The 25,112-nt window shown below is 59.1% G+C and overlaps 3 protein-coding genes across 10 annotated transcripts in view; 1 reads left to right on the forward strand and 2 right to left on the reverse strand.

Moving 5' to 3' along the window:
* Positions 1–1,685, forward strand: part of SPNS2 (sphingolipid transporter 2) — a 41,191-nt gene extending 39,506 nt beyond the window's left edge. For all 4 annotated transcript variants that reach the window (XM_023184625.2, XM_023184627.2, XM_023184626.2 and 1 more), the window contains one exon: positions 137–1,685. The gene's annotated coding sequence lies outside the window, so the exon portion shown is untranslated. The remainder of the gene's footprint in view (positions 1–136) is intronic.
* Positions 1,553–18,789, reverse strand: MYBBP1A (MYB binding protein 1a). Its single transcript, XM_023184623.1, has 26 exons — positions 18,523–18,789; positions 18,259–18,354; positions 17,011–17,094; positions 16,835–16,909; positions 16,626–16,733; positions 14,668–14,843; positions 14,343–14,510; positions 14,098–14,215; positions 12,376–12,671; positions 11,683–11,793; positions 10,859–10,984; positions 10,478–10,645; positions 10,296–10,395; positions 8,158–8,254; positions 7,922–8,073; positions 7,572–7,655; positions 7,354–7,488; positions 7,098–7,268; positions 6,863–7,020; positions 5,358–5,610; positions 5,064–5,189; positions 4,912–4,980; positions 4,250–4,357; positions 3,923–4,024; positions 2,812–2,948; positions 1,553–2,612 (listed from the first exon to the last, which is right to left on the reverse strand). The coding sequence occupies exons 1-26, from the start codon at positions 18,718–18,720 to the stop codon at positions 2,057–2,059; spliced, it is 3,972 nt and encodes a 1,323-aa protein (XP_023040391.1). The 5' UTR covers positions 18,721–18,789; the 3' UTR covers positions 1,553–2,056.
* A 1,574-nt stretch (positions 18,790–20,363) lies between these two features.
* GGT6 (gamma-glutamyltransferase 6) lies at positions 20,364–23,992 on the reverse strand. 5 transcript variants are annotated; one of them, XM_023184732.2, is made up of 4 exons: positions 23,799–23,988; positions 22,973–23,175; positions 22,762–22,857; positions 20,364–21,886 (listed from the first exon to the last, which is right to left on the reverse strand). In XM_023184732.2, the coding sequence occupies exons 1-4, from the start codon at positions 23,936–23,938 to the stop codon at positions 21,729–21,731; spliced, it is 597 nt and encodes a 198-aa protein (XP_023040500.1). In that variant the 5' UTR covers positions 23,939–23,988; the 3' UTR covers positions 20,364–21,728. The 5 variants fall into 5 exon arrangements, with proteins under 5 accessions (XP_023040500.1, XP_023040497.1, XP_023040499.1 ...); XM_023184729.2 differs by having other exon boundaries at positions 20,364–22,476; positions 22,762–22,875; XM_023184730.2 differs by having other exon boundaries at positions 20,743–22,476.
* Positions 23,993–25,112: the final 1,120 nt, after the last annotated feature.

Below are 25,112 nucleotides of genomic sequence, written 5' to 3' on the forward strand. Positions count from 1 at the left end.
CACCAGACCCAGGGTCACAGCCCCAAGTCCAGGGGAAGGCCTGCGTCTCCAAACAGCAAGAAAAGGGAAGAGGGGAGGGCAGCCGTGGAATGGGCCTGACTAAGCCCCACTTCTGACCCAACACCCCTTTCCCCAGGTGCCATTGGGACAATGAAGAACTCACATTCCCACCTCGTCTGGGAGGTGTCCTACAGCGTCCGGGACCGGCTGGGCTGCCCCAAAGCTTTCTGTGTGATCCACGGCTAGGCATCCACCCTCTCTGGCCTGGGCCTGCTGAGTGGCCCTGGCATCAAGAGGCTGTGTCCTCAGTTACCCTGGAAGGATGTGTGTGTTGGAGCCACGTGGTTGGACAGATGCCCAGCCCTAGGTTTGGGCTGCAGGGCCCCTGGGGCCAAGGAAGAAGACAGCCCCAAGTGGGTGTCCGGGGAGAGCCTGGCCTGCCACCAGCTTATGTGATCTTGGGCAAGTCCCTGCCCTCCCTAGAACGAAGGGCCAGGGGGCTGGACTTTCCCACACAACTTGCTGGGCAAAGCAGGATCTGCAGCTTTGAAGACTCAACAGACCCTGGACCTTACAGAGAGCAGGTGGCCCAGGCCTCAGGGCGGCAGTCCCGGCTTTGAGGCTCACGTAAGGGCCTGGTGTGCAGAGACCACTGCTTCTCAGCTGGGCCTCGGACCCTGGGGATATCGGACTCAACCTGGCAACTGAAGCTGGGCACCCAAGTCGCTGGGTACTCCCTGGCCTGGCTGGTCTCTCTGGAGGACACTCACTATCTCGGGTTGGCTCCTAGCCTGGAGGTCCCAGATGGGGACTGTTCTGACAAGCTGGCATCAGCAGGGGTGAAGGCCCTGGCTACAGCTGTACACCACCTGTGGCCCCAGGCTCGAGGTCTCTAGGAGGTACAGGGCTCCTCTCCCTGCCACCACCCCCCAAGCCAGGAACCCACTCCCTCCCTGAGGCTGAGCCAAGCCTTTTCCAGGGCAGGGCCCAGGAGACCATTCCCAGAATCCATGGGGCAGTAGCCAGGGCTCCGGCTGCTGGAGGAAGCAGCCATCCACAGAGCTTCCTGCCCCGGAGCTGAGGCCGAGGCCCCCGGGAGACGCCAGCCCCTACCCGCTGGTATTCCAGCAAATGACCCCGGGCGCCAGGCCTGCGATCACCCATGTCCCATCCGTGCACACACCAGGATGCAGCTGCCACCTTCACACCAGCCCCAACCCGCTTTGGGGGAGCTTACCTCCTGCGTCACACACTCCCTGCACATCTGCTGCCATCAAGGTGGTTCTGGTGCGGGGGGCCCTTGTGGCCAACAGGAGACCCCAAGAGCCGGCTTGGACAATGCTCTTCTTGCCCCTTCGTTACTGGCTGGCTGTGGCTTCAGTGGTGTGTAAGCTAGTGGAATACCCACCCACCAAGCTCTGGGGTACCCTGGGGGTCTGACAGGAGGATGGGGTGGGGGTGGTATCCCCCAAAGACCAGCCTCCACCCCCCACTCCAGCCTCAGCGGGGCCCCAGCGATGTTTTCTTGTTGTGCAAGAACCAGGTCCGAGTGTTGCCTCCTCTTCCTTCCGGAAGCCAAACTGCTCCTTTATTTTTTAGGGCTGCTGATTGTGAATCTCAGAGTCTTAAGAGAGAAGCCAAATATATTCCTCTTGTAAATGAAGAAATAAACCTATTTAAATCACCCCCTAGTGGCTCCCTCACAGCAGAAAGGCCTGGGGGCAGGGGTGGGTGGCAGGCAGGAGTGATGGTCACACCCGTACCTAGCCTGCAGCCAGTGCGTCGACCTGCACCCACCCAGGCGACCATCAGAGCCCTGGACATGGCCCTGGAGCCGAGGTCCCAGCCCAGAACCGAGGGTGGGGAGGTCTCTGCACCCTGGGACCCCTGCAGGAATGGCTTAGGCTGTGCTTGCCTAGGCAGGGGGCAACAGACACCCTCCCCAGTGGCAGAGCCAGTGCCATAGAAGCAGCTTGCCTATTAAATCATGGTAAAAAAAAAAAAAAGGAGTCTCAGACAGATGGAGGCAGGGGCCGAGGGTGGCCTGTGCCTGTGCTCAGGACTTCCCCGCCTTCCTCAGCTGCGCTTTCTTCTTCTTGGCCCCACTCTGAAGCAAGCTGGGACTCCTGATGATCAAAGACAGCCTTGCCTTTTTCTGTGCCAGCGCAGACAGTGGTGATTTGCCCAAGACCCCCTTTTTGGGAAGAGCCTTCTGATGCTGCTTTTGGCCTGCAGGTTCCACGGGGCACCTGGGAGCTCCATTCACCTGGGACGGCTTCTGGTTTTTCTTCTGCAGTTCTGGGGATTTGGCAGGGGTGCTGGGGCTCAGGGTGGGGGTGCCAGGGGCTGGACTCTTGGCGGCAGGCGTCCCGTTTGCCTGGGCCGGGACCTTGGCCTTTGTCCTGTTCCTCTTCTTCCTGCCCATGCTGGGGGGCTGGCTCCCGCCGGTGGCTGCAGGCGTGCCATCCTCTGCTAGCGTGCCATCCTCTGACTTGCGTTTCTTGCGCTTCTTTGTCTCTGGCAAGAATCCCTTTTTCTTCCGCTTCTTGCTGATGGGGCTCTGGGTGGCACTGGGGACCTCCTTGGCACCCTTCTTTTCCAACTTGGGGCGCCTGAAGGGAAGTGAGCAAGGGAAGAAGGTGCCCAGTGAGGGCAGCAGCCACCGCCACCGCCACCGCCACCTGGGTCCTGTGGGGCCCCAGAGGCCTACGGCTCCCGCATCTGAGCATGCGCTTGAGCCCATACATGTGCAGCAGCGTGAGGGTGTTCCCAGCCCCCGCCCCAGGTGTGCGACCCCCTCCCAGAACCTACTGGACTCCCAGGGTTTTCATGGCCTGCCAGTAGAGGTCGTGTAGGCGGCTGGAGCCGGTGGAGTGTGCCCCCTGCTGTAGGCTCTGCTGCTGCCCCTGCAGCACGCCCAGGAGCACCGTCAGGTCTAAGGTCAGCTTCTGCAGAGGGTGGGAAGGCAGAGCTATGGGCAGAGTTGTGGGCAGAGCCTCTCCCGGGCGCCCAGTCTTCCCACCTTTGCCCTGCTGCTGCCGCACCAGTGACCCCTGCCCCTTTCCAGGCCTCAGCCTCTCCTTCTGCCTGTTAAGTCGTCCGTATCTCTCACCCAGGGAGGAAACACGCACCCCAGGTGTTGGTTCTCCTCCTTCCCATAGCCGAAGGCCTGGTCTCAGAGTCTCGGTGTCCTCCCCTCCAGCAGTGGCCCTGGCCCGCCCACCTCCAAGAGGGCCACTCCCCATCACTCCATCACCACAGGGCTGCCAAAGCCCTTCCCCACCCACCCCTGCCACCTTCCTGCACATCCTGAATGGGTTATTGTTGGAATCTGCTGGCTTCCAGGAGCCCTGCTCTCCCCAATTCCTCACTGTCACCCAGTGTTGTAAGGCCCCGTCCTGGGCCCCGCCTCTGCCCGCCAGCACACCGTTGGCAAACTCTCCCTCCACAACGGCTGACTCGCACCAATGCTGAAGACTCACAAACCCTGCCCTCTGACCAAGACCAGGGGACCCAGATGGCCACCTCCAGCTGCCTCCTGGCCCTGCCCTCATGGCCACCCACACCCCTGCGCCAGGCCTGGAAACCTGGCTGCCCACCCTGGATGTTCTCCAACCCTTCCAGTCTCCAGCCCTGCCAGCCCCTTCTCAGCTTTCTCAATGGATGTGACAGCACCACACCCTCTCACCCCGCCCTGCAGGAGGAGGACAGGGTGGCACAGTCCGTTCCCAAGCCACTCACCCATCCATGGTTCGGTAACTGCCCAAATGACAATCCAGAACCCTGGCCCAGGCGCTCCGAAGTTTCCCCACAGGACCCCCATATTCCCACAGTCCAGCCTGGGCATGGCACTGCTGCCCAGGAGGCCCCGAGGCCCCCAAGAGGAACCCCAACACGACCCCAGACTGGGCCCCTGCCTCACCTCCTGTTTGCAGGTCCTGAAGAGAGCGTTGAGCAGCTCCAGGGAGGACAGTGCCTGCTGGTGTTCCGCCTTGGTCTGCACCTCCCCCAGCACACGCAGGTCCTAGGGGAGGGTGGCCAGGCTGAGGCACTCCGGAGAGCTGCTCAAAGCCTTTCTGTTTCCCAGCCGGGACTAGGGCCCAGAGGCAGGGACCGTCTCCTGGGACAACCCCAGTTCCCCCCACTCCGGACTCAAGCTCCAATCCTCACTTCTCTCCCAGAGATCGGAGAACTCTCCCAGAGAACTGATTCTGAGGGGGTAGGGAAAGGGGCGCCCCCCGGCTGTTACCTCGGTGACCTTTGCTAGGACCTGGCCCATCAGCTGCTTCCACTCGGGGTCCTCAAAGCACGACCTCACCTCCCGCATGGACAGGGTCTTCTGGAGCAGCAGGCAGGCCTGTGGTTGGGCAAAGGTGGGTGGCCGGAGCCTCGGCACATTGGGTGCGCACGGCTCAGGATGCATGAGGGCTCGGGGCCTGCCGGGCGCTGCCGTGGGCAGTGTGGCTGCTCTGGGCTCTGTGGCCACCTGCTCCCATGCTTTCGTGTGCAGGTGGGGACCCCAAGACCTCCCAGCTGGACAGAGGTGGGACCTCAGGTTGGGACAATTCCTGCCCATTACTGGCTTAATGCCATCTTCCTCCACCCTGCCCCCAACAGCCCTGGCACCTGAGCAGATGCTACCAGAGACGTCCTCTGTGTGGCAGGACGGGCAGCAGTGGCTGCAGGAATGAGGTCGGCCCTGCCCCCTCCGCTCTGTGTTCAAAGTGTGGCAGGGGCCAGGGCATGGCCACCCCCATCAGAGAGCGTGTACCACAGTCAAGCCAGTGGGCCGGGACGGCTGTGCCCGTGCTCACCAGGGCAGCGCTCTGGGGCCTCACAATATCCAGTCAGAAGAGGGTTAAGAGGGTTAATTCAGACAGGCCCTGGGCTGGGAGCTGGGAAGTCTCTTACCTGATGGCGGAGCCGCACTGGGCCTGTGACGTGCTGGACTAGGATGGGGAGAATGCTCTTACAGAGAACCTGGTGGGGAGTGACAAGGGCTGTGAGGTGCAGGCTGGGCTGAGCAGGGACCCTGAGTAAGCAGGGCAGGCCCCGACACTCACCGGGTGCCGGGAGAAGAGGCTGAGGAACATGGGAACTGTGAGGGGGCTGTTGCGCTTGGTCAGGAAGGAGCTCAGCGCTGATGAGTACACCCGGGTCACCAGGTTCAAGTCCAAGCAGCTGGCAGCCTAGGCCAGGCAAGAGAGGGCTGGGTGAGGCCAGGAGAGGGGTCCCTGGGGCGGGAGCAGAGCCTGGCCTCCCTCCAGAAGGCTGAGGGTTGGGCACTGGGAAAGTCCCGGCCTCCATTCCCTGGCTGTGAAATGCCTGTGGCTGCTCCTGGGCCAGGCCCTGCTCACCTGCGGGCCCGTGGGCATGGGGCTGGGGTCAGTGCCGGCTTTCTGCTTCTCCCGTGTCTCGCGCACGCAGCCCTCGGCAGTGTTGCCCTTCAAGACCCGGAGCAGGTAGAGAGAGGCGTTGAAGTGGTAGAGGGCGGTGGGGGAGTCGGGCTGGCGGCCAGCCTGCTGCACCAACCGCTCCACCTGGGCATGCAGTGACTCTGCGCGCTCACCCAAGTCGTGGCAGTAGCGCCGGGCACGGCACAGGTGGTGCCTGTGGGTGGTGAGGACGAGAGCTGGTCACAACATTCTCGGTCCACCCTGCTCCATCAAGCAGAGGCAGCCTAAGTCCCACTTTACAGGTGGGGAAACAGACCTAGAAGACAGAGGCGACCCAGGCCACAGAGAAAGGCCCAGGGCCGCCTGCAGGCTGCTTGGAAGCTGTGTGGGCTCAGCGTGCTTGGGTGAGCAGAGCACCCCAGGGGAGAACAGAACAGCTCCCTGAGCGGAGGTTGCACCAAGGGCCACCCACCCTCCTGAGGCACCCCTCCCGCCCACACTTGTCTGTCATGGGGCCGTGGCCTCCAGGCCTTATGTAAAGACAGACAAGGGTTCGTGTGCTCAGAACCCTATGTGGCCCTGCGGGGCTGGGGACACAATGGGGCAAGAGGCAGGATGGTCAACGAACACTGTCCACGCACGCTGGCAGAACTATCTGAGAAGGCGTGGCCTGGGCGGGCCTGGGATTGTGAAGAATGCACTGCCAGTCACACTCCCCACCCTCCAGACTATCCATGCAGCGCCCGGGTCCCAGGCCTTCACCGCCCCAGCACCTGAGCTCTGAAGGCAGGTCTACCTGGCACCTGCCTGCCTGTCTCCCCCATGCCTGCCCCTGCCTCCAGCACGACACCTCCCAAACCCGTCTCTGCGCTGCCAGCCATTTCTGAAAAGGGAAACCAGACCCAGACCCTTCCCCACACCAATGTTCTTGCTGATAATGCCTCCATGGCCCCCAGCACCGCTAGGGTCAGGGCCTGCGAGGGTGCAGGGGCCCGTGGCCTCGCTGCTCACCTGACCTTCCAGCTGCGTGTCTGACCGGCTCCCGTCAGGATGCTCTTCCTCCCTTTCTGCCCTGCCCAAGGCCTCCCAGCCTGCCAACCGTCACGCACGCTACACCTCTGACGACTGGGTTGGGTGTCCCCTGCCACAGGTGCTCTCACTGTCCCCCTCCAAACCCAGCACCGCCCCACTAGAGACTGTCAAGGGCAGGGATGGCCCCCAGCTCCAGGGCACTGCTGGCACTGTGTCGGGAGAACACGGGGATGAAGCAAGGACTGGGATTCACTGAGTGACTGGGATTCACTGAGTGACGTGTGCCTCTAGGGCTGAGCGGGGAGCCTGCAAGCTGAGGGCCGAAGCTGCAAGCTTGGCTCTCTCCTTCCTGTGCAGATAGCAAGCCTAGAGCTCTGGCCCTCCTGCGGCTGGAGGCTGCCGGCCGCACCTGCCCGCCCAGCCACTGCGCTCACGTGAAGATGCGCGCCGTCTTGTGTAGAAGGTCCTGCTCCTGTTTGGAGCTGCTGCTGCGCAGGCTACGCCGGATGATGCTCAGCAGCGGCTCCAGCAGCTCCAGGACCAGGGCATTCTCAGGCTGCTTGGTCACTAGCACCTCCACCAGGTCCAGCACCTGTGGCCGGGAGGGCAGGTCAGCAACACGGGGGCGGGTGCCTGGGGAGGCGGGGGGCGGTCCGCCCCCAGGCTCACCCGGATCTGGAAGTCGCGCCGAAGCGCCTTCTCCTTCTGCAGCTTGTTCTTCTCATCTCGCCGGGCCTGGACACGCAGCTTCTGCTCGGCAAAGAGGCTGGCGAGGCTCTGGTCCAGGGCCATCATGGCCTCGTCCCCCAGCTCCTCCTCATCCTCGCTGTCCTCTCCACCCTGAGGGACAAGCCCAGCGGTCAGCCTGGCCTCGGACGGGCACACAATACAGGGACAGCTGAGCCCTCCTCAGCCCCCCGCTCACCAGTGCCTTCCCAGCCTGCAGCACGGACATCAGCTGCTCCCGGAAGCCCTGGTCCACGTCGCCATCGCGCTCCTCCCCCTCGCTCTCCTCTTCACTCTCTGAGCTTCTGTTGTCCTTGCCGTCCTCGCTCTCGTCCTGGGTGGGAGGGGCAGGCACGTCACACACCTCTCCGACTGTCCCACTCCCCGCTGCCCCCACCCGGCCTGCGCTGGCAGCACCTCTGCACCCTTCAGCCGCCGCTCATCAGAATCGTCCGTCACCACCACGTGGTCCTCATCCTCACTGGTCTCAGGGTTCAGCACCTGGGGAGGGGTCCCAGCCGCTGACCCATCTGCAGCCCCCGCCCTCCTCTCGAGGCCCAGCCCAGCATTGGCCAAAGGCCCCCATTTCCCAGAAGAAAACGGAGCCCAGGAGAGGTGGCCTGGCCAGGCCAGGGCCTCACCGAGACCCCTCCCACCGGCCACAGGCTCCCAGCGGGGAGGTGGGGACACAGGAGGCTGGAGCGGCGACCCCAGTGCAGCTCGCTGCTCAGTGAGCCCCCGGTCCATTCCCAAAGGTCTGAACTCACATCCAGAATTAGCTGCAGGGCACGCGGGGTCAGGTGGGAGCAGATGTGGCCAAAGACGCTCCGGGCCACCTGGCGCATGAGGTGGCTGGGCTGGGCCAACAGGGCCAGCAGGATCTCCACCAGCACCTCTACCCATGGGGGCTCCTGGGGGTCTGCAAGAGGGAGGGGTTGAGCCCGGGCAGGGGACCACTGGCCCCGCTGCACCACTCCAGCCCCTCTCGTGACCAAGGACCCACCAATGGCCTTGGTGCAGCTCCGGCGGGGCTTCTCTCCCAGGCTCTTCTTGATGCAGGTCTGGATGTCGCCCAGCAGGTCACAGCTCTCTGCAGGGGACTGTGGGCAGAGCAGGACAGGACACACACTGGGGCCAGGCCCTGTCCCCAGCCCTTCTAAGCCAGGCGAGGGGCTGCCAAATGGGAGCAGTGGCATCAGAAGACTTCAACACCCCAACCCCTGGCCCGCCCTGGCCAGTCACCCCTACAATCCAGAATGGAAGCCCCCAGCTGGACCCCAGGACACCCCGAGAGCTGAGGGTTTTTTTTTTTGAGATGGGATCTTGCTCTGTTGCCCAGGCTGGAGCGCAGTGGGGTGATCACCACAACCCCCGCCTCCCGGGTTCAAGTGATTCTCCTGCCTCAGCCTCCCAAGTAGCTGGGATTACAGGCATGTGCCACCCCACCTGGCTAATTTTTATATTTTGAGACGGGGTTTCACCACATTGGCCAGGCTGGTCTTGAACTCCTGACCTCGCAATCCACTCGCCTCCACCTCCCAAAGTGCTAGGATTATAGGCATGAGCCACCACGCCTGGCTAGTTGAGGGCCTTTTTACACCTAATACGCGGTTACGGGATCCAAAAGCCTGCAGGGGACAAGGCGTCCAACTCCCGCTTTGACACTCGAGAGAGGCAGAGCCTGACAAGGATGGTCAGCGTCCCAGAGAAGCCAGCAAGCCCCAGTCCCCAGTTCATAATTCTAGATTATTCCCTCCAGGCTTGGCTTGGCATGAGAGACTGAATTGAAAGTCATTAGTTTTAACTAATTTAATTACGTTGAACTCATCTGACGAGGGATAACCCCGGACTCGAGCGAGGTGGTGTGGTGTGCGCATGTGCATGTGCAGGAGGCACTTTTGAAAACCATGTGATCTTTGGCACCTAAAAGACAGACTTGCCCCTCATAATGCAGTGGGCAGCTTGAACAGGCCAGGGTGGGACAAAGCAGCCCAAAGCCCCTGTCATTGTTCTCCGGCTCCCAGGCTGTGTGCCCAGGCAGGGCCCTGTCCTTCTCTGGGCTGCGCCTTTTTATTTTTTTTTAAGACGGAATCTTGCTCTGTCACCCAGGCTGGAGTGCGCTGGCGCCATCTCAGTTCACTGCAACCTCCGTCTCCCAGGTTCAAGCAATTCTCCCGCCTCACCCTCCTGAGTAGCTGGGATTACAGGCACCTGCCACCACGCCGGGCTAATTTTTGTATTTTAGTAGAGATGGGGTTTCACTGTGTTGCCCAGGCTGGTCTCGAACTCCTGACCTCAAGTGATCATCTGCTTCGGCCTCCCAAAGTGCTGGGATTACAGGTGTGAGCCACCACGCCCAGCCAGAGCTGCACATTTTATCTAAAGGTCCGACACAGCAAACTGCAGCCTCCTCTGTCCAAGTCAAGTTCAGAGATCCCAAGGTTGGGGACAGGCTCCACATGTGTCCCAGAATCACCCAGAATCACCAGGATTCTGCTGCTATCAAAGGCCTGACGCCAAGAATCAGAAGGGGCACCGTGGCCAACCTTTCTCCAAACAGCTCATCCACATGCTGGGCTCAGAATAACCAAAGCTGGCAAGTAAGACAACCACAGTCAAGTGGCCAGACGGGAGCAAGCGAGAGACCCACCTACTCAGGCTACAGAAGACGCGAAACAGCCCCGGGAAGAGCATCCTATGTTATGAGAAGAAAACTCTCAAAAGAAACCAGGGTACTGAGCCTCGAATGTGGTCAGGGCTTCCTGATGGGAAGAACCCAGAGGGAGACTCCGTGGTTCTAGAGAGCCCGTCGCCAGGTGTTCCCACAGCTGCGGGTACAGGGCAAGCGACTTTGCCTCTGAGTCAGAGTCTCAGTATCTCCACGTCGAACATGGAGAGGAGGTGGCTGCCTCAAAGCTGTGGGGATTACAAGAGACCCTGCATGGGGAGCCTAGGACGCCGGCTAGTGCTGCTAAATGGCCAGAGGAAGGTTTCCCCCTGTGACGAGGCTGGCTTCAAACACCTCCCAACTTAACTCCCCCAGAGCCTTTCCTGGCCACCCCCACAGCCCTCAGGCCTCTCGTTAGGGGGCCCATTGCGCCACAGAACCCCGGGCTCACGGCCCCTCCCAGGCCCCGGTACCTTGAGAAGGTGGATGCCCACGAGGAGCAGAAGGTGCTGGAAGGCAGCAGCCCTGGCCTCTGAGGAGTGGGCCTCCAGCTCCTTCAGAGTCTGCAGCATCCTGTGGGGAGACAGGCGGATTCCCAGGCCCCTGCGCCAGACTCCAGCGTCCTGCCCATCCCCTGGAAATCCCGCGTGCTCACCGGTCCCAGGCCTGGCGCTGCTGCGCACTGAAGGGTGTCACGGTGGTCACGTTGTGGCTGTGATTCAACAGCAGGTCTGCGAACTGCACCAGGTGGTAGGTCCAGGGCTGCCCACCCCGAGTCTGGTCCGGTGCCTGCTTCAACTGCGTGCTGAGGGTCTGCAGCAGACTGGGCGAGGGGTGGGGCTTGGGGTCACCAGACCGGACAAATAAATGTAGCCGCCTCCCTCCGCCCTCCCCAGGGCTCAGTCTCCCACCTCTACAGGACCTACTAGAACTCCCGAGACCTCTGCCGTTGTTCCCAGCTTGGGGGACCTGGAGGGAGCAGGCGCCCTCAAGGCCTTCCCACCCTTGGGCCTCTCCTGGGCTGCCCAAGACTCACCTGAAGAAGGCACTGCTAGCAGCCTCTCGGGCCTGGCTTTCCAAAGGGAAGGAGAACGGCTGCTTTGTCTCGGGGATCTGGGATGTGGGCTTCTTTGTGACAAAGAACGCGTGGAACAAACAAAACCTAAGGAGGGCGGGAGAGCGGCCATCACCATTCACTGCCATTGGTTTTACAGGCTCCCCTCCTTGGATGGCACCACCGAGCGTACAAGGCCAGGAGGAGGAGGGGGAGCCTTTCTGCTCTGGGTACAGTCCTCAGGGGCCTGATGGGCAAGGCTGGAGGGGGCTGGGCTGGGCTGGGCTAGGATGGGAAGGGGCTGTTTCTCTGGTCTGGATCCCCAGCTGAATGCGGCTTAACCCAAGCTGGAGAGAGAGAATCAGTGCGCCTCCCGAGAAACCAAGAGAGGGGAGGCTGTGTGGTCATGGCCAAGTCACGTCACTGCTCCCGCAGACACGGGGCCGGTGCAGCCCCCTCTTGCAACCGTGAATGTTGAGGGTGACATGAGCACCCGGCTCTGCACAGGCACAGACGAGGCAGGTGTGGGCAGAGGCTTTCCTGACAGCTCCCACGTGCAAAAGCTGCCTGCAGGGCGCGCAGAGCACACCTGAACCTTTTAGGCCCCTGCAGCTGGGATGCCTCCCGGGCCCCTTCCCTTCACGGGTTCCCAAGGAATTCCCAAGTCCCCTTGCACCTGATCCCCACTGATGACTCAACCCAAAGGTTTCTGGCTCCAGGGGATGCAAACTAGGACGAGCTAAGGGGCCCCATTCCTTGGCCACATGCCCATGGGAAGCTGGGGCTCCAGCACATCTCGTACGTACCTGGCCACCTGTGCAGTCAAGGCCTCCTCCATCTCCAGGTGCAGGCTGTCCACGATGCTCACCAATCGAAAGATGATCCATTTCCTCAGCCGGAACACAGCTCGCTCAGGCCTAGCAGGGCAGGTGAGGTCATGTGAGCCACTTAGAACTGGCAAAGACAGGCTGGGCCCAGTGGCTCACACCTACAATCCCAGTACTTTGGGAGGCCAAGGCAGGTGGATCACTTGAGGTCAGGAGTTCAAGACCAGCCTGGCCAACCCGGTGAAACCCATCTCCACTAAAAATAGAAAAATTAGCTAGGTGTGGTGGCGGGTGTCTGTAGTCCCAGCTACCGGAGGCTGCGGCAGACAATCGCTTGATCACTTGAACCTGGGAGGCAGAAATGGCAGTGAGGTGAGATCACATGCTACTGCATTCCAGCTTGGGCCACACAGTGAGACTCTGTTTCAAAAGAACTGGCAAAAACAGGACATTCCTTTGCCTGATCTCAGGAATCCAAGATGTCCCCATCCCAATCACCAGTGTGCGACCACACAAGCAAACCGAGGCCTCACGTGAGAGCTGAGGCTCTTCCCCTCTGTCCTCTCACGGCTTAGAGCCAGGACACTGTGGAGGGAGGGCTCGGGTTGCTGGGCTCTGCAGGCCTAGGAAGCTAACTCCTAAATTAGGGGTCCTTCCCCAAGGTCCACTCACACGTGGAGCGACGCATCCTGGGCTTTCTTCTGGTTGTTGGTGCTGAAGTCAACCAAGGAGTCCAAGTCTGGCTGGAGAAACATGTCCCGCAGCCAGGCCACATAGCCCTGCAGGGCCGGAGGGCTCAGGAACCGCACGACCCGCCAGAAAGTAGGCGCGACAGGGAGGCCTTGGTTGGTGACGGATGAGAAGGCCACTAGCACGGCCAGCTGCCGCTCAGGGTCATCCTGGCACCCCTCTAGGAAGGTGCCCACGTAATCCTCCATCTCTGGGGCAAACTTGAACTGCTTTGGGAGCTGCAAGAAGTGAGGCATGGAGCTGAGCCCACCAGCCCAGGGGGCAGGCGGTCAATAACCCAACAGCCCACCAGGCTTGCACCCGCTACGGGTTAAACCAAGGCCCGGAAACCTCGCGTCGTACACAGCTAGGCTGAGCCTGAACTTGCGACAGTTCCCTGTCACCCCAGTGCTTTCGTCTGGCGTCAAGGCCTCTCTGGGTCTGACTGCCCCAGCTTTACCACCTCCGGCCCCAGAAGGCCCCTCTTTCTGCCTTGCTGGATGGGGATGGTCTGTTTTCCTGGCTTGACGCAGGGCAGAGTGCTAGTTGAGGCGAGACTGACCTGGGTTCAAAGCCCATGCTGCTAATTCCTAGCTGTGTCGTCTTTGGGACCAAAAACCACCACCTCTCATGCACTTCCTCAGCGCCAGGACCCCCACCCCGCGTTTTTGTGTGGCAGCTTAGCATTTTAGCAACCCTTTGCAGTCGGCCAATATTATCATTGTGTAGGTGAATAAAGTGAGACACAAAAACACCTGGAAGGAACTTCTCGGGGTCAGAGGCTCCCAGTGCATAATGTCTGGCTTCACGGCCCAAGCTGTTTTCAGTTTTTTAGAATTGTGCCCCCGGAGTGCGGAGCCACGATCAGGGCTCACTGAAGCCTTGAAATCCTGGGTTCAAGGGATCCTCCCACCTCAGCTTCCCGAGTAACTGGGACTCCAGGTGTGCACCACCGTCCAACCCAAACTCTTAACCACTGCCTGATACTTCAAGTCTGCCCCCTCATCCAGAATGATAGCTCTCTGAAACTTGTTGAAAATGAGCTGGTGAGAACAGTAAACCCAGCAGCACTTACCGGGCACCAGGTTCACTGGTGCCCAAACACGGTCATGACAACTGTTCTCATCACTGCAGCATGGGTTGGAGTGGAGGAGGTCTGAACAGCCCACTGGCTATCCACGCCCATGAGAGGCCTGACCCTATCAAAACCGTCAGAGGGAAGCCGGGGCGCGGCGCCTCACGTCTGTCATCCCAGCACTTTGGGAGGCCGAGGCGGGTGGATCACCTAAGGTCAGGAGTTCAAGACCAGCCTGGCCAACATGGCAAAACCCCGTCTCTACCGAAAATACAAAAATTAGCTGGGCGTGGTAGTGGGCACCTGTAATCCCAGTTATTCAGGAGGCTGTTAGGAGAATCGCTTGAACCTGGGAGGCGGAGGTTGCAGTGAGCCCAGATCACACCACTGTATTCCAGCCTGGCCGACAAGAGCGAAACTCCAACTCAAAAAATCAAATCTGTCCAAGGGGAAGGGGTTCAGGCAGCTCACTACCCAGATGGAGGGGACACCGGTGGCCAAGCGCCCGAGGTGCCCTGCTCCCCTTCTTGGCAAGGAGATCTCCCTGTCTAGCCTTTCTGGCAGTGTCGAGCTGCACGGGCGTTACCTACCTTCGCAGTGCACACGTGCTCCCCATAATGGCGGATCACGTCTCCCCGCAGCACCAGCTGCAGCTGCTCCTTGGTCAGCAGGGGCAGGGCTGCGCCCAGCAGGCGGAAACACAGGTAGCTAAGGGGGTGCGGGACAGAGCCTGGTCAGGGCCCTTGGGACCCCTGGCGGGGACCTCAGGACTGGTGGCCCAGCCCCACTTCACAGACAGGGAAGGGGGCTGAGAGAGGACACGCCCCACAAGCACCTGGCTGGCCAGAACTGCATCTTCAGCAACCCTTGTTCCACCACCTCCTTCCAGAACCGTGGGAACTTGTCTTCCTTGAGCGCTAGGCGGAGCAGGTCCAGAGCAATGGTGGGCAGCTTGCGGTCCTTCTTCACGGAGGAGGCAGCCATCTTCAGCATGTTCACCAGCCTGCGGAGAGCAAGGGACTGAGGAAACACTCGCCTCACGGGCAAGGGCCAGGGTGCCAAGAGCAGCCGGACACCCCCAGGCCACATGGCAAATCTGGGCCTGGCCAGATGCAGCCCCACAGCCCCAGGGAGGGCAAATCCGCCCACCTCCGTCACACCTGGGAACATTCTCATTCGAGAATAGGTTCACGGATCCCACTAGCTTCTTGAGCTTGGAGGGCACCTTCTGCTGAGCCAGGAGGAAGAGCTCCAGCTGTTCGGGGGAGCTGAGTATTGTATTCAAGTCGGCTTTAAGGACCTCTGGCAGGATCTCCTGTAATGTAGCCACTGAGACCTAAGGATGGAGAGATAAGAAATTGAGGCCAGGCGCGGTGGCTCAAGCCTGTAATCCCAGCACTTTGGGAGGCCGAGACGGGCGGATCACGAGGTCAAGAGATGGAGACCATCCTGGCTAACACGGTGAAACCCCGTCTCTACTAAAAATACAAAAAAACTAGCCGGGCGAGGTGGCGGGCGCCTGTAGTCCCAGCTACTCCGGAGGCTGAGGCAGGAGAATGGCGTAAACCCGGAGGCAGAGCTTGCAGTGAGCTGAGATCCGGCCACTGCACTCTAGCCTGGGCGACAGAGCGAGACTCCGTCTCAAAAAAAAAAAAAAAAAGAAAGAAATTGTGGCTTCCTCTGCGTGGTGAGCCCGGGTGGCTCCTGTTCTACCTGCCAGGCTCCTGACACAGGGCCACCTGGTGAGGTACCAGAGTCATCAGAGGGTATTTGCTAACAAAACTCAAATTCCCGGGCAGCTGGGTTTTTGACAAGCATCCCACTGCTGATGCTGTTTTTCTTTTTTTTTTTTTTTTTTTTTTTTGAGACAGAGTCTTGCTTTGCCGCCCAGGCTGAGTGCAGGGGTGTGATCTTGGCTCACTGCAACCTCCGCCTCCCAGGTTCAAGCAATTCTCTTGCCTCAGCTGGGATTAAAGGTGTGCACCATCACACCGAGCTGATTTTTGTATTTTTAGTAGAGATGGGATTTCACCATGTTGGCCAGGCTGGTCTCGAACTCCTGACTTCAAGTGATCCGCCCACCTCGGCCTCCCAAAGTGCTGGGATTACAGGCGTGGTCAGGGCTACCCTTTTAATTATTCCCTTTTTTTTGGTATTTCAGAGGACTAGCTCATTTCATACACAGGGAGTCCTGAGTGGAGAGCTGGGATTCCAATTCAGGTCCTTCTGGCTCTGAGGTCAAGACTGCACAGTAAACCCTGGCCTGGGACCTGCCAGCCCCTGCCTCTCTCTTCAGTGGCAAAAGGGCCTAGGTGCTATCTTCTCAAGTCAGGCAGTGGAGGCCCACGAGGGGCCAGCCTTGACCAGGATAACAAGGCAAACGTTTTATATATTTGCGACGTGCTAGGCACAGTTCTAGAGCTGCACTGCCCAATACAGCAGTCACAGCCACACGGGGCTGCTGAGCGCTTCAAAGGTGGCCAATCTGAACAGGGATGTGCCTAAGCATAAAATACACACTGGATTTTGGAGACGACCTGACAAAAAGCGTGTAAGAGGCTGGGCACGGTGGCTCACGCCTGTAATCCCAGCACTTTGGAAGGCGGAGACGGGTGGATCACGAGGTCAGGAGATCGAGACCATCCTGGCTAACACGGTGAAACCCCGTCTCTACTGAAATACAAAAAAAGTTAGCCAGGTGTGGTGGCAGGCGCCTGTAGTCCCAGCTACTCGGGAGGCTGAGGCAGGAGAATGGCGTGAACCCAGGAGGCGGAGCTTGCAGTGAGCTCAGATCATGCCAATGCACTCCAGCCTGGGGCGACAGAGTGAGACTGTCTCTTCAAAAAAAAGGAGAAAAAAAAAAAAAAAGCGTGTAAGAGACCTCAACAGTTTAGACCAATGCATATTGCAGTAATATTTTAGATATACCAGAAGAAGTAAAATGTTACTACATGACACCTGTTTCTTTTTACCTTTTCCACAAAGTCACCGAAACACTTCAAATTATTTATCTCTGTATTTCTATGGAACAGTGCTGTTCCAGATTCTCATCCAAGCCCCCTTGATGTCTCTGTAACGGGAAGCACTGGCCGAGCCCGCACAGCTGGTGAGCTCATACCTCGGAGAGGATGTCGACCAGGGCCTTCCGGGGCTGCTCCTGCAAGTGGTTTTGGTACTGGGCCAGGGCCTGCAGCAGCTTTACCGACTTCATTAGGGCCTCCTGGTCCTGGTCCCCACAGAAGGACAGAGGGTATGAGCAGGGCACGCTACTGTCCCCTACCCATTCCAAGCCAGCCCACATTCCCCCAGTCCCTCCAAAGCTCTTACCTTCACCAGCCGGCCTGACTGAAAGAGGGCGAGTACTCCGAACAGGTTTGCAAAGAGAGCAGGTCTCAGCATTGTCTAGAGAAGGATTCCAGGCACAGGCATGAAAGGCCCTGGGACTCCCTGTTCCCCAAGCCTCCCACCCCTGGAGCTGCTGACGTCCCCGGATCCACTCTTACCTTCTTCACCTGATGCAGGTCATATTTTTCTTGTATCTGCTGCAGGATGCTGCACAAGGGGAGGTCTTCAAAAGACTGTAACAGCTGCCAGCAGTTGTGTGGCAGGAGGAACAGGGGTTCAGGAGAGTGGCCCAGCTACATCTTCACAAACCTTAACCTCCTTTCCCCTTTCAACTTCTCCCAAGAAGCCTCAGGTCCCTAGTCCCACCCCAAGGGCGTCTCTGGAGCTGCTCACACGGAACCAAATCTCGTCCCCCTGCTCTGTCTCCACCAGGGCTTCTGAAAGTACTTTTTGAGATGGAGTCTCGCTCTGTCGCCCAGGCTGGAGTGCAGTGGTGTGATCTCGGTTCACTGCAACCTCCACCTCCTGGGTTCAAGCAATTCTCCTGGCTCAGCCTCCTGAGTAGCTGGGATTACAGACACCTACCACTACGCCCAGCTAATTTTTGTATTTGTAGTAGAGACGGGGCTTCACCACGGGGCTTTTGTTGTTTTCTTTTTTTCTTTTTCTTTTGAGATGGAGTGTTGCCCTGTCACCCAGGCTGGAGTGCAGTGGCGTGATCTCGGCTCACTGCTGCCTCTGCCTCCTGGGTTCCAGTGATTCTGCTGCCTCAGCCTCCTGGATAGCTGGGATTACAGGCGCCCGCCACCACGTCCAGCTAATTTTTGTATTTGTAGTAGAGACGGGGCTTCACCATGTTGGCCAGGCTGGTCTTGAACTCCTGACCTCAGGTGATCCGCTCACCTCGGCCTCCCAAAGTGCTGAGATTACAGGCATGAGCCACAATGCCCAGCACAAAAGTACCTTCTATAGCCCCTAGATTGCTGGTCTGAAATTCTCCGCCACGGAGTCTTCTCTCCACACCTGGTCTGAGCTCCCCTCAGGCTGATCCTGCAGGCCTGGGTCTTTATTGTTCTTCCCCTTGTCAAGGCTCCTCAGAGAATGGTCTACTGCAATCAGCTGAATGCCTTTGCAGGCCTAACGGAGCCCACCCAGCGCGCACCGCTCCCAGCAAGCGTACCTAAGAGGCCAAGCGTACCTAAGAGAAAACCTGGCCAGGCCTTGCTCACAGTTTCTCCACCTTCATGTGAGGAGACCTCCCTCAGGTTGGCCTCCAATCAGTTCTGCCACTTCCTACCTCTCTCTCGGGCTGCCCCTCCGCCGCAGCTGACGCACCACACCTGTCCTCCTCACACCCCACCGTTTTGACCCGGATGGCTGGGATCCTGCCAGGAGCACCACCTTACCTGTGCCAGGGCCAAACTGTAGCAGGGCCGGGCTGTTTCTCGCGCAACCCCGAGTCCCGTGATTAGGCGCTTCAGGGCATATTTCATCTCGGGACCCTGCAGAACCAAGCGCACCCTCGGGTTCAATGGTGAAACAAGGTGCACGCCCCCGCGCACCTTGGCATCCAGGTTCGCGACCACGTGCCCCCCGTCCCAAATCCGTGGCCCACCGCCGCTTCCTTGCCGGGATATGCGAGGCCCCTGCCCCAGACCCCGCCACTCCACCTTCGGCCTGCCGCGCAGATACTCCAGCAGCTTCTCCGTGGCCGCGAGTCGCGTCTCCTGCTCAGGCTTCGCAATGTCCCAGAAGAAGTCTAAGAACTCGCGGCTGTGCTTCAATAGGCCATGGCGGTCGGCAGGCCGGGAGCCACTCTGCGTCGCCTCTCCAGGAGACATCCGCTCGGCGAGTTCCCTGCTCCCCATCTCCGCCACACTCACCCAAACACGAAACACGTGTGCCCCGGGCCCAGCAGCTTCCAGGTCAGGGCATGGCGCATGCGCACCGGTAGTGTCGGCGCGGAGGCGGAAGAACCTGGAGGGGCGGGGGAACCAATAGGGGCGGGGGGCGGGCCGATGACCCCCCCCCCAGGAAGGCGGTGCAGGGGCGGGGCCAGGGAAAGCGGCATTTCCGCCTTAGCTCTGAGCGGAAGTCCCTAGCTCTGCGGCGCCGGTCTTTCCCAGCCTTCTGCTCACACCCGTAGTTCCCTGGCGGCTGTGGCATGTACCCCTTTGGAGCCCCGTGGGGGCATTTCTGAGGGCCCATCTCGGAAACAAACCGAGGTGTAGCACATCGAGCCGCCCCGTCCCAGATCGGCCCCTGCGCTCCGAACGTTGAGCCATTCAACAATTACTGGGCTTCTGCTGCGTTCCGTGCTAGGCGGTTGGAACAAAGCCGCTGCTCTCGTGGAGGAACACGGAGCCAAATGCGTTAAAAAGAAGCATAATTATGAAGAGAATTAGAAATGCAATTTTAATTGCAGAAGGAGCTTTTTAAACGCTGGAACGTGAATACATCACCCGTTAAAAACACAGCTAATTACTATTAAATAGGGTCTACAATAATGATTTGAGGGATTAGTCAAAGGAGGCCTCTGTGAGGAAGTGGCATTTGGGATGAGAGCTGAGTGACAAGAAGGGCCCCCCTTCCCCGCACTCCTGCAAGGATCTAAGGGGACGAAATCCCAAGCCTTGCGACTTACAAAGGTCCAGGGCTGGAGGGGCTGAGGCTGGCGAGAAGCAAGCTTGCATGAGCCCCGGGCTAGGATTTCATTCTGAGGGTGATGGGAAATCACTGGTGAGTTTAATGCAGGGTCAGGCCTGGATCCGATTTACATTTTAACAAGATGATGCTGGCTGCTGTGTGGGGGATGGACTGTAGGTCTGCGCAGGTGGAAGCACGGGAAGACCATTTAGAAACTGGTGAACTGGACCCAGGGAAAATGAGAACAGGTCAGATTTGGGCTGATGTGGAGCAGGTGGGGTGGGTGATGGATTTGGATGTCGGGGAAGAGGAAATGAGGGGGATACCAGGTTTGGGACCTAAATAACTGGGTACATTGTGGTGCCGTTATGGAGAAGAATTTTCTTGGGAGTGGGAGGTGGAGGTGGTGGGACCAAACGGTCTATTAAATCAGAGGAGCCTTTTATAATGTCAGGGGAGGGGAAGTGCTACTGGTCACCGTTGCTTCTTGGTTTGAGAAGCTGTGTATAGAGGGCTGTGGTCCAGAGAGGACCTAACCCTGGGGCGAGGTCAGGGCTAACCTTCACCTTGAATTTCCACATGCTCAACTCCAACCCCTTTGTACCCAAGCCCCTGGGGCACCTTCTCACCCTCTCAACCGCTTCTCTGCTTTGCTGTCTGTTCTAGAAAGTGAAATGAAAACATTCATCTTGCACATCTGGTGCCCCAGGAGGCAGGAGGTGAGCGGAGCAGGGGGAAGCTGAACGATGTCAACCCAGGCTCTCCCGTCTCTGGTTGTTGGTCACCTGTGCTGCCCATCAGGGAAGCCCTGACTCCAGTTGCTTCAAAAGCTGATGGAAAATTAACCAAGAAGCAGGAATGGCGCTTGATTTCCAGGAGACTTGATCTTTATTTCGTACCCAGTCTGGTTGAGGAAGTGTCCTGAAGGGAAGTACAGAGATACCAACAGTACCCTGGGCTCTACCTGTCCTGCTCCGTGGGGCCCAGAGCCTAGGCAGAGGCTCTGCACTCTCCATTGTCCTCCTGAAAGCTGGATCTGAACTCAGTGCTACCCCCAGGCCCTATTGCTTTTTCCTTATTACCCTGATGTTCTCAGCTGATAAAACAGCTAGAGATTCCATCCAGTGTGGGTGATCTGAAGAATGATTGTGTTAGCTCTGGATGCCAGAACTCAAGTCTAGGTAACTGAAAAGGCCAGAGGTTGGGGCCTGAGCCAGCAGTGAGCACATAGTAGATACACACTCTTTTTTTTAGACAGGGTTTCGCTCTTGTTGCCCACATGGGGTTGCAATGGTGCGATCTCGGCTCACTGCAACCTCCACCTCCTGGGTTCAGGTGATTCTGCTGCCTCAGCCTCCCGAGTAACTGGGATTACAGGTGCACGCCACCTCGCCCAGCTAATTTTTTGTATTTTTAGTAGAAACAGGGTTTCACCATGTTGCCCAGGCTGGTCTCGAACTCCTAGCCTCAGGTGATCCACCTGCCTCGGCCTCCCGAAGTGCTGGGATTACAGGCGTGAGCCACTGTACCCAGCTATTATTATTATTATTATTACTATTATTATTGTTATTAAAGACAGGGTCTCACTCTGTTGTCCAGGTTGGAACACAGTGGTGTGACCCTAGCTTTCTACAGCCTTGAACTTCTGAGCTCAAGCAAGCTTCCTGCCTCAGCCTCCCAAGCAGCTGGGACAACAGGCATGTGCCACCGCCCCGGCAAATTTTTAGTACAGACGAGAGTTCCTGCTCTGTTGTTCAGGCTGGTTTCAAACTCCTGGCCTCAAGGTGTCTTCCTGCCTTGTCCACCCAAAGAGCTGAGATTACAGGTGTGAGCCACCACACCCTGCGGGTGCACACTGGACTGCTACTGGATCTGCTCTGCTCCTGCCCCCGTGCTTCAGACAACTCTTCTTCTGCCAGACCCACTTCCATCCTGTTAGAACCCCTGGAAGGGGCAGCAGTCATGGGGGACACTGGAGACATGGGCATGCTCTGTGTGGGCTGCCACCTGGAGCAGGGTCCCTTGGCCACAAGTGCTGGGATGCTGTGTTGGTTCCTGCTGCCCCTGGTGCTGGTGCTGGGCCTGGGTTGGGGGTCCTGCCGCCAGATGCCTGAGTATGGTGTGAGTCATGGCCCTGGCCACATCAGGGGTCCCTGAAGCCACGAGCCCCAACACATCGGCCTCTGTGTCATCCAGGCTGCCACGGAGGATGAGGGGGCAGGCCCAGGCACTAGCAGTAGACTTGGCCACCAGGTTGCTGAGCAGAACCCCAGTGCTTGGGGACAGGTGTGCAGAGCCAAAGGAGCAGTTGAGCGAGGAGGTGAGAAGGAGCACAGAGCCGCTGCTGTCCACGGCGGCCAGGGCGCTGCTCTCGGGGCTCACAGCAGTCTGCAGGAATGGTGGGCAGGGGTCAGGGATGGGCGCCCCGGAGTGCAGGGCTGCCTCCAACAGGGCCAGCAGTTCTGGGCCAGCTGAGGGACTGGGGGTGGTGAACAGGATGCCCTGGGGCACAGGTAACTGCTGTGCTGGTTCCAAAGTGGGCCTGGGTCTAGCTGAGGGAACCTCCAGCCCCAGGTCTCCCGCAAGCAGACGCAGTAGAGCATCCCCAGCAAGGTCTGAGGTTGGAGCAAGGGCTGCCCTGCGAAGCACAGCTGCCAGTTGTGGGTTGGTGGCTCGGGCCCCAGCGTCCAGGGGCGTCCCATCAGCATGGCAAAGTAGTGGACAGAGGCCTTCTGTGCCCCGGGCCGCTAGAGCCCTTGCCAGGGCTGTGTCCACCAGGAAGCCCTCCTGAGCCAGCGTGGTGGGGCCCACTAGCAGGCGCGGCCAGGGCAGGCGGCCAAAGCGTGTATGCAGTAGGTGCAGGGTGGGCAGAGCTGTGGGCAGCCCCAGGCCGGGGGCCAGGGTCTGTGCTGGGCCTGATGTCAGGGCCGTGGAATTGCCCGAGGAGCTATCGTGGAAGAGGCCCCAAAACGTGGCACCTGCAGGAGACAGAGGGGTCACTCAGCAGCCACAGGTCAAGAGTCACTGACTTGTTTCAGTCAAAATCCCTTGACTGAGCCTGGGATCAGAAGTTACTGACCAGGCCTGAGGTCAAGGTTCCACGGACCTGGGCTCAAGGGTCATAGCCCGGGGTTGGGACTGCCGCCCAAACCCTAGGTCCTGTTCACTAAGCAGCCTTGAGGTCAGGGCTACTGACTCCCTAAGTTCCAGGTCACTGATCAGGCTGTGGGTTGGGTTGCGGTCTGGGGTCAGGGGTCACTGACCTAGCCCTGTGGCGTGAGGATGCACCACTGCCAGACACAATGCAGCTCCAACTCCGGCATCCACGACGTTGCCCCCGGCAACAAGCAACTCTCGGCCTAGGTGGGAGCATGTGGCTGCAGCAAGGAAGGCGTTGTCATGCAGCAAGGAGGGGAGCTGGGCCGGTGACCCCTGACCCTCCCCTCCCCCAAGCTGCTCCCAGTACTGACTGACCTGCAGGGCTGATGATGGCACCGTGGTGGTATACGCCAGGGCCGTGGGAGTGTCCGCCGGGTGGAGGGGCCACAGAGCCCAAGCTTCCTGTCGAGCTGCCCTGATTCTGGAGCTGCCTCACAGCCAGGGAGCAGCCAACAGCCAGCAGCAGCAGGGCTGCCACTACACGGGCCCAGGTTCCGGGCAGCCCACCAGCCTTGTTCCTGTGGGGGGCGGGGGGTGTCCTGAGGCAGGACTGGGACAGAGGGTGCCCACGAACCCCAAGAGACCCCAGGGAATGTTTCCCAAAAGGTTTGATTTAACAAGAGGAGTACAAGTCTGCCGAGGAAAAAGGGCTTCTTGGTAGCTGGCATAGCTTGGGCAAAGACATGGAGGTGGGAAAGCACTTGGGGAAACAGGCTAGCTAGGGAGGGATCCTCTGGAGCGGAGATTGGAGGGGCAGAGTCCAATCAGGTGGGAGGAAGGCCCAGTGGGGTGTGGCAGGCAGGAGAGAAGCGGCTGGGGAGCAGGCCCAGCCAGGCATAACCAGGCCCCAACCTGCCCAGCAGGTGCCTCCTGCACCAGGGCTTGCGGGCTGGGGACCTTTGACAGAGCAGCAGATGGGACAGAGGCCGGCTTGGTACAGATGTCCCTCCAGGTGCACAGACTTTTGATTGGGTCAGGCCAAGTCTGGGGCTACAGCCTGGGTTTTCCCCCAAATCCATCGGACAGTGCCTGGAGCTAAGCCCAGCGGGGAGTTGCCTGGTCCTCCTGAGGGGGCTCAGAGAGAGGGACTTGCCAACCTCAAGCCTGGGGAGCCTGGTGCTCAGACCCCTCCCTTACCTACCTAGAAGAGTCCTGGTGCCTCCAGGGGTTTAGAACCAGCACCTCTGATGTCTCCTCCTCCTCCTCTTCCTCCTCCAACTCCAAGCTTGGCTCCCAGGGCAGCAGCTTCTGATAGATCACAGGCTCTGCTGCCAGCTCCATGGCCCCCCAGCGCTCACCCCAGCCCTCCTGCCTGCCAGCCTTCCCGGCTGTGTCTCAGAGGCCCTGCCCAAGCCTGGCAGGTGGGAGGTGGCAGCGACCTTGGGGAAGGGTGGGGGTGGAATCCAGAACAGGTCTGGGCAGGGCACGGGGCCAAGGAGGCTGCATCAGAGCCTGCCCCATTAGGACACAAGGCCCGAGGAGCTCTCACAACAGGGCTCCCAGGTACTGCCTGTAAGGGGTCACAGCTCAGTGAGGTCGATGAGGAGTTCAGCCCTAATGCCACAACCTTGACAGCCAGGCACCTGCTGGGCTCCTCCCCTTGGGGGATGTAGCCCATGGATGCCCCCAGGACTGCAGTTTAGGGACTATGGACTTGAATTAGAGCTACAGTTACATGGTGGCTTGGGTCGGAGCTCCCACGTGCTTGAGTCAGCACGTGACTAGGTTCTGGCGTAGGGGTGTCTGGTCTCTGGCTGGGGTCAAGGCTCAACCTGTGGCTACTCTGGGCCTGGGTTTCTTTGGGGAGCAACTTGTTTCATAACTCCCTGTGCGTGTTTCACGACTTTTGTCCAGAAGGTAGCGCCACAGCCTGGAAACCAACATTTCTAAGTTCATTTTGGGATTCCCATCAAGGACCTGTTGCAAAACAGTGCTGTTTGTAACGGCCCCAAATTGGAAAGTGCCCAAATGCCCATTATCGCTAGAATGAATGATGTAAGTCACAATGGACCACTCTGCAGCAATGAGAATGAGCAATCTGCAATCATATGCAATAGTATACACAAGTCTGACAAACATAAGGACGAAGGAAAGCAGCCAGGCAGGAGACAGCACGCGCTATATGCTTTCATTTACACAAAGTACACAAACAGGCAACAACAGTCTGCCCTTAGAAGTCAGATAGTGACTGGAGCAGGGACCAGGGGGCTTCTGGGATGCTGGAGATGTCCTTTCTTTCCTCTCTTTTCCTTCCTTTTTCCTTTCCTTTCTTTTCTTTCTTTCTTGACAGACTTTTCATTCTTGTTGCCCAGGCTGGAGTGCAATGGTGCAATCTCAGCTCACTGCAACTTCCACCTCCCGGGTTCAAGCAATTCTCCTGCCTCAGCCTCCCAAGTGGCTGGGATTACAGGCACATGCCACCATGCCTGGGTAATTTTTTGTGTTTTTGGTAGAG

Source organism: Piliocolobus tephrosceles, chromosome 16 (assembly GCF_002776525.5).
Source record: "Piliocolobus tephrosceles isolate RC106 chromosome 16, ASM277652v3, whole genome shotgun sequence".
In the NCBI taxonomy this organism is placed as follows: Eukaryota; Metazoa; Chordata; class Mammalia; order Primates; family Cercopithecidae; genus Piliocolobus; species Piliocolobus tephrosceles.